Raw genomic sequence first — 8,351 nt, forward strand, 5'->3', positions numbered from 1 at the left:
CCAGCTAAAACACATTAATCATTGCAATAATGATCCAATCATAAGCTCTTAAGTGTCTGCTTATTTAAATCCAAAAGGAGAAAGAGTGATTGTAGGTGGCAGTTCTAAACAGAGAGATTGGAAATTCTGTCCTCGGTTTGATCTCGTATAGGTAAGGAGGATATAACCATGCAACCACCTATACTATAGTCCAGGAATAGACTGTCTCATTGAGTTTAATCGCCTTACACTGCCCGCTACCCTGCGTAATAAGCTCTCTTTCTCACGTGTGTGTGTGTGTGTGTATGTGTTACAGTTACAATGTTACAGTGGGACCCAACATTCTAAAATTTTGTAACAGTAGAACACATGCACCACTAACTTGTGCTACAATGTAAATATGGCCCAAAAAGCACATCTTTCAAATGTGTCACATCTGAACGTGAACTCGCAGTGTGGTGACGTCAGAGAAGGTCAGAATGATTTAGTCTGAGGTCATTTGATGTCTCGAATTCACCTGCCACTAACTGCAACCTGGAGGCAACGACCTACAAGTGAGTGGAACATTTATTTTAACTTAGAATAGTATTTTCTGTAATATCTGAAGCCTGCTAAATGAGAAATTTACATTGTGTTCCTCAGAAATATATGCACAAACCTGACAGTAAATTTGTAGCCTAAGTTTTGGACAGTGTAAATGCAGAATTACCTGATTTAAATTCTCACTTTTGTTGTTTCAAAGTTAACCCTCCTTACTGGTAAAAAAAAAAAAAAATGTATCCAAGCACCTTAATGCAGCTGGCATGGTCGAGTCCTTTCCATACTCCTGTGTTCACCTGTAAACATGTAGACGATCAGAAACCAGAGAGCAGGCAGAAAAAACGTCAGCTAGCTGCAGCATCTCATGACGGTAAGTTTTATTTCTAAGCTACACTAGAGCTGGATAGCAGATGTTATTGTCACACAAAAACCTCCCTGCAACGTTCTGAGAATGTTAGTTCATGGTTACAAGAAATAAAACCTAAAAAGGTTGTTCCCAGAACATTAGGAGTTGGTTCCCCCAAAAAATAACCAAATGGGAACCATACGCTAACGTTAGGGTAACGTTCTGTGTTTGCTGGGTACTATCTGTAAGATGCCTTATAAGTTCTTAAAAAATTATTTATTTAATCAAGCATATTTAATCATCAGTTTTCTCAACATTATTATGGTTATAATTTTGCATTGTGATTTTTTTGTTTGTTAGAATTTTAGAAAATATGTTCGTATTTAAAATGCTCAGTGAAATTTCTACTTTTAAAGTGGACTGTCAGAATGCTCGTCATTCCATTCGTAAAGAGTTAACCTCCTCCACTAGGATTACACTTGTCTGCCTAATAGACTTTGCCATGTCATTATTGCCTGATGCTAATTCCTACACTATTGACAACAGAATAGACACTTTTGGCCCTTCATGACTAAAACAGACAGAATAGTCTTGGCATGTGACAGATTGGTCACCAAAACATTGTTTTATAATAGCCCTTTGTGAATCCTCTGATTTATCTTGGCTGTCTGGTCTTCGTGGTTGACTACTGGCATAAAACTCATAAACTTAGGTTTACAGGTGCAGTTAGTTTCTTCACCTTACAGTTGTCTTTGAGAATGAATGTTTGTTCTATTAAATGTAAAGCTTACATTATAGTTGGTCTGTAATGTAAAATGCATTCACTCAAATGGAAGAGTTTAGAATGACACTACATGACAGAGGTCACCTATAGTTCAATACATTAACACTGACCTTGAACTCCATCTGATCATCTTGCACACTGCACATTAGCTAAAAACAATGTCAAGTTTACATTTATTTTTGCCCTTGATAACATGTATTAGGATGGTCTTGTTATTGCATTTAGTGAATAAGTAATATAGCAATGGCATAACACATGCAGTATTGATCTTTGTGGTAAACATTTAAAGGGAATTTTGAGATTGTTGTTGAATGTGTGTTTTCTTCCATCAGATGCAGATGTGAGCTGTGAATATGGGTCAAATAAATTTTATGCCATTTGTGGTTTTGGTGGGGTTTTGAGTTGTGGTCTCACACACACAGCAGTCGTGCCCCTTGACCTCATTAAATGCCGCATCCAGGTTTGTATTGCTGGTGTCTGTTTTATTAGTATAATATAACATGATATAATCATGGAAAAGCTTGTTTTAAATAATGATGTGTGAAATGGTGGAAAGTTAGATATTTCTTTTTTATATTCATCCCCTATGTCTGACACTTTGTCTTATAATATGGACAGATAGTGAATTAAATTTTATGGTGTCTCATTAAAGAAATAGTTAACCCAAAAATGAAAACACTCACCCTCATTCCATCCCAGATGTGTATGACTTTCTTTCTTCTGCAGAACACAAACAAAGATATTTAGAAGAATATTTCAGCTCTGTAGGTTCATACAATGCAAGTGAATTTTGACCGGAACTTTGACGGTCCAAAAAAGCACATAAAGGCAACATAAAAGTAATCCATTGGTTTAATCCATGTCTTCTGGAGCGATATGATAGATCTGGGTGAGAAACAGATCAATATTTAAGTCTTTTTTTTTTTTCTACCAATCTCAGCTTTCACTTTTACATTCTTCTTCTTTTGTTTTTGCCGATTTGCATTCTTTGTGCATATCGCCACCTACTGGGCAGGAAGGAGAATTTATATTGAAAAAGTACTTGCATGTTTTTTGCATGTATGGACCAACAGAGCTGAAATATTCTTCTAAAAATCTTAATTTTTGTTCTGCAGAAGAAGGGACGTGCACAAGGGGGTGGCTCGGTAGCCCAGGCCACTGCCCCCTTGCCCTCCTGGGCTGAGGTGCCCCTCTAGAGAAAGAAATTATATTTTAAAATATTCATTTTGCAGGTGCTTTTTATCCACAGCCTTGTGGATGATTAGTCGTAAAATACTTTCTGCGTATTTTTGTTGATTGTTTATGTAAACATCCGCTAGACAACCGTCTTTGGCTGTTGCATTGTGTCTCTTGTTTTGCGGGGTAGCGGATCAGGCGCTACAGGGGGAGGGGCACTTGACACTTGGACAGCGGGTCCAAATGCGTCAAAAATGCATATTAATTACAATTGACATTGCTTGAACGGGTCCAAATGCATTAAAAAGTGCATTTGTTCATAAGGTGAACACCCAGATCGTAGAGCTAACGTAAGTCCCTAAAATTGTATACTCTTGTTTCATTTTGTTGTTGTTTAAACTTAAATGTAGGCTGTCCAATTATTACAATTGCTGCACAGCTAAATCATAAAGTTATAATATAAATGATAAAGAATGATAAAGTGAGCCCTTCAACTGTTGCTGAACTAAATATATGAAGCAAGCTGTGTTCTACAGTTTATGGTGTATTAAAGTATACTGTACATACATATACAGTATAAACCCTATGTCAGTCCTGTAAATATAAATAACAGTGAAGACTACATAATGTGTTATAACTCAAGGTTTGCATATCAGGCATCACATTATGCTCTGCATATTGTATATGTTCAAGTTGTGTGTTGCACACTGTTTATAGTATCACACCTTTACAAAAAAAAAAAAAAGACAGAGAGAAAGAGCAGAGGGTGTGTTCTGGGGGGTCTTTTTTCTCAGTTTGAGCCACTGTCCCTCAAAATGTCTGTTCACGGCCCTGTGCAGACAATAAAAAGTCATACACATCTAGGAAGGCATGAGGGTGAGTAAATGATAAGATGAATTTTTTTGGTGAACTGTCCCTTTAAGATACGCCCTATGACACTAAACACATAAACCAAAGTAAATATGAAGTTAGCCATACATTTTAATATCTGCATTAAAATAAATGTAGCCAAAGCCTATTACCACCGGGATGATTAGACCATAATTAAATACTTGATAAGTTACTAAATAAATACTGATTATTGTATATAGACAGACTTTGGAACTGGACTTTCATAAATGAATTAATCTTGTTGTCTTCAAGGTGGACCCGGTTAAATACAAGTCCATCTTCAATGGCTTCTCTGTCACCTTGAGAGAGGATGGCATCAGGGGGCTGGGGAAAGGGTGGGCCCCTACATTCATTGGTTATTCCATGCAAGGCCTTTGCAAGTTCGGTTTCTATGAAGTATTTAAGGCTCTGTACAATGACATGCTTGGAGAGGTAAGTGTCTTATTTTGGGAATTAAAAAGGGAACTAATTTGGGGTAGCACACCTTTCCCTAACTAACCAAATGATGCAAGTTGATGTATTGTTTTAGTGATAAATCAACTGCTAACTTCTGCTCTTGTTTTGGTCTGGTGAAAAGGAGAATGCTTATCTCTGGAGAACCTCTGTTTACCTGGCTGCTTCTGCCAGTGCTGAATTTTTTGCTGATATTGCGCTGGCCCCTATGGAAGCATGCAAAGTGCGTATCCAGACCCAGCCCGGCTATGCCAACACCCTGAGAGAGTGTGCCCCCAAAATGCATGCTGAGGAAGGGCTAAAAGCGTAAGTAAATCATTAATGCAGACCAAGTGTCTCTGCTTTGAATACAGCAATATTCATTAACCGTATTAACGCCTGTTTTTTGAACTGTCATTGCTTTTTTCATTCTTGAAAATCTCCCCGAATGGCTACAATGCGTCTGAGATCCTTCTAGAGTATTGAAAATAGTGTGCTGGAGTTCTCAAAGGTCCTTCTTGTTATCTGTGCAGGTTCTATAAGGGTGTTTATCCCCTGTGGCTGAGGCAGATCCCTTACACCATGATGAAGTTTGCCTGTTTTGAGCGTACTGTGGAGATGCTGTATAAGTACATAGTACCAAAACCCCGCAGCGAGTGCTCCAAACCTGAACAACTAGTAGTGACCTTTGTTGCCGGTTACATTGGTAAGTTAATCTGCAAAGTCTATAAAGATAGATAGATTCATTCATTCATTCATTTAAAATTATATTCAATGTCTTGAATGGCCTTTGCAGAATTCATTGCAATCAGTTGACTCTCTAACACTTGTTGCGTTTCTCTCCCCAGCTGGTGTGTTCTGTGCTGTGGTGTCCCATCCCGCTGACTCTGTGGTGTCTCTACTGAACAATGAGAGAGGCAGTTCAGCTGTTGAGGTGCTGAAAAGACTGGGACCTGTTGGTGAGTCACTGCTACACCCATATAAACACACATAACTGTCAACAGTTGTTGACTCAAATATTTTTTTCAAAAATGTGATCATAGTTTCATTTCATCAAGTGTGCAGAAGTATGTAATGTTTTTTATTACCACCAGAGACAGCTGTTGTCTTTACATTTATTCCTGTTACATTCTATCATTAAGGGATGAGGTAGTTGACTCATCTTTATCTGTCCATATTTCAATTATGACACATTCGTTTCATTTTTTGCTTTCAATACAAATTATTAGTTATAGGGGTGTTTAAATGTCATGATAGCTATTAGAGATGTATTTGAGTTTTAAGCCTGTCAAAGATGTTTTGGAGACTGTTGTGATGTTTTATGTCTGGGTTGTTCAAATGACTTAAAATGGACATTTAGATGAAGAGGTATAGGCCTACATTAGTCTGGGGTATATATTATGGGGCATTTAGAGATAGATTAGAGATGTAGGTTAGCTCATAGCAGACTATTATTTGAAATAAGATTAACCCTTTAAGTTCTGAAGGTGTTTTTAAAGATTTAAAGGCTTATAACTCTACAAAAAAAAAACAAAAAAAAACAAAGAGGGTCATTTGTTTGGTATAATTTTAAATAAAACCTTTCAAAATTTGTAATGATATAGATCATGATAAATAATGAGACTCTCAGCCTAAGAAACTGCTGAAAAATCAACTTAAAACCAACATAACTTTTTTCTTATTTTTTTTATTTGACATTATATATCTAATGGTGTAAATAAGGTAGCTCCCAAAAACTTTTTGTTTATGTGCTTCATGTGGATTATCTAATAATCTGTGCATCCAATTACATTGTGTGTGGGCTCGTTTTAACAGGAATCCCCTCTAAGTAATGGTATGTGATATTTTATGTCCGGTTTATTAATTTTTTTAAGTTATAAGCAGAAATGTGGCTTATAAGCAACACATGTAACATGTATTGCAAAGACATGTACTTAGCTTTCAACGACATATGACACATGGCTATTTGATCAGTTTATTGTATTACTGATTACAATAATATGTACAGTGCATAATTATAAATAAATGATCAAAACTGAGCACTTCTGACTTGTCAGCAAATTTCAAAACACTTGTTCAGTTTTGGTCATAATGCCTTCATGCATTGTAAAGTAAAGCTCCTAAGCTTTAAAACGATACCTATTTTGTGTTGGTCAAGACTGTAGTTATTAATATTTTGATATTTTTTTTTTCTGCGGGCTAATCTGAGCTTAAATGGTTATTGACCGTATCATAATTTTTGTATAGTAAGGGTACACTTTAATTCCCCTTCATTTTTGTCTTTATTACAGGTGTGTGGAAGGGGCTTTTTGCTCGCATCATTATGATTGGCACACTGACAGCCCTTCAGTGGTTCATCTACGACTCAGTGAAGGTGTATTTCCGTCTGCCCCGTCCACCACCCCCAGAGATGCCCGAGTCCCTTAAGAGGAAGATGGGTCTCCTTGACTACTAGACTTCTCCCTTAACAACCAGATCCAGAGTTACTAAAGCTTTTTTCCACATTTACCACATGTAATATGCTCCCATAGTTCATGGTTGAAGAACAGAGTTACTTCTCAGTACTGAACGCACCAAGGCACTGTGAATATCACAAGATCTGTAAGACACGCCCTGAATACCTCCAATGTCAATGTATGTCTGTATGAATATTAGAGTAAAATTAATAACCCACTTAATCTGTTGTTCTAGTATGTGTCTTGTGTTTTTCACTCATCAGGTGAATTTACTTTGCTGTGGTTTGTGTTTTAAACACTAGATGACATTAATGAAGAACATAATTCAGTTGCTGAAGTCTACCAATGACCCTTTAAAAGATACTAATGACTAACACCCTATTTAAGAACTGCTCTAATGGAAATAGAGTATTGGTTAAAATAATTGTACTAAAAAGTTTTTTGTTTTTGTTTATGAAGACTTTTAACATTTCATAGTGGCTTGTTAATCAATATTTAAGTCCTTTTTTTTTATTTTTTTTTACAATAAATCTTCACTTTCACATTCTTCTTTTGTTTTTGCCGATTTGCATGCATATTGCCACCTACTGGGCAGGGAGAACAATTTATAGCAAAAAAAGGACTTAAATATTGATCTGTTTCTCACCCACACTTATCATATCACTTCTGAAGATATATATTTGGATATGGATCCCTTTAAAGAGTAGCTATTTCTGAATAAGCCTTATTTCTAGAATATCTTCAATGCACCTTTAATAAGTTTCATATCCACAGTGTCTCAGTTGCTTTGAGTAAGTCTGTAAGAGTGATAAACTAATACAATCTCACTGTGATGTCACAATACCCCTGAATTCTCTTCCCTATACCAATCTCATCAGCTTGATATGAGTAACAGGAAAATGGTGCACTGTGACCTCAATACAGAGCACTCAAAGAGAAATCCTATCACAGATACATGGAACAGAAAGGGGTCATTTACTTTGTTTCACAGAGTGACAGACGGAGTGTGCTTATACTTTGATATCTTTGTGAGTGTAATGCGTTTGATAGCGGGATGGGCTGGGCAGGGTGCTCATGTGTAAGTGTGTGTATTTAGGGTTAGTCTGTGTCTTTGTGCATAGGTTTGTGTGGGCTAATAGAATATCCAGCCAATAAAAGAGGCAGGCATGTGTCACTCCATTGTTCTCATTAGAACCCATTTGGTTTCTCTTGTTTAATGTGATTGTCAGTGCTGAAGGTAACAGAACTCATGAAGATGAATTCTGAAAAATGGACTGTTTATGCTCCCTACTTTGCTTCTCTCCCATTCCTCAGCTGCTGATCCTGTGGGTCAAAGGTCATGGGGTGCTGAGCTGTATTTCACTGTAACCTCTTCGCCATCACTTCATTACTCTGTAATGGCTCCAAATGCACCTTCACCGCCTTTGAGAATAATGCAGCTTCACGTCTGCCAAAGTGTGTCAAAAGCACACGCTTTTACACAAGGGTTACTTTATTGGGATTTCACATTGCTTTTATATATAAATAAGTTTTAGTTTATCATAAGAACAGGAAGGAATGACATAAATAATTCAAAACCTGCAGCATGTAACAGACCTTCATATAAATGCAAAATAATGCCCAGCCATTACTGTTAGTCCAGCTTGCTATTTTTACCCCTTTGGTGAACATATGAGCATAGAGTAATAAAACAGCTGTTTATAGACACTCACTCACATAGACCCTATTAAACTGCATGGTAATCTGT

General features: G+C 36.9%; 1 protein-coding gene across 1 annotated transcript; it reads left to right on the forward strand.

Annotated features, from left to right (window-relative positions):
- Window positions 1-296: 296 nt before the first annotated feature.
- On the forward strand, window positions 297-7,657 carry slc25a3a (solute carrier family 25 member 3a). Its single transcript, XM_051688342.1, has 8 exons — window positions 297-533; window positions 722-889; window positions 1,982-2,109; window positions 3,969-4,148; window positions 4,294-4,475; window positions 4,682-4,854; window positions 4,997-5,107; window positions 6,440-7,657. The coding sequence occupies exons 2-8, from the start codon at window positions 754-756 to the stop codon at window positions 6,601-6,603; spliced, it is 1,074 nt and encodes a 357-aa protein (XP_051544302.1). The 5' UTR covers window positions 297-533; window positions 722-753; the 3' UTR covers window positions 6,604-7,657.
- Window positions 7,658-8,351: the final 694 nt, after the last annotated feature.

This window comes from Myxocyprinus asiaticus, chromosome 45 (assembly GCF_019703515.2).
Source record: "Myxocyprinus asiaticus isolate MX2 ecotype Aquarium Trade chromosome 45, UBuf_Myxa_2, whole genome shotgun sequence".
Taxonomy (NCBI): domain Eukaryota; kingdom Metazoa; phylum Chordata; class Actinopteri; order Cypriniformes; family Catostomidae; genus Myxocyprinus; species Myxocyprinus asiaticus.

Excerpts from the sequence above, each read along its gene's own strand:
- slc25a3a (XM_051688342.1), top strand. The coding sequence starts at position 754 with ATGTATCCAAGCACCTTAATGCAGCTGGCATGGTCGAGTCCTTTCCAT. Across the intron at positions 890-1,981 it reads AGCTGCAGCATCTCATGACG|ATGCAGATGTGAGCTGTGAA; the intron begins GTAAGTTTTATT and ends TTCTTCCATCAG. Across the intron at positions 5,108-6,439 it reads GAAAAGACTGGGACCTGTTG|GTGTGTGGAAGGGGCTTTTT; the intron begins GTGAGTCACTGC and ends TCTTTATTACAG.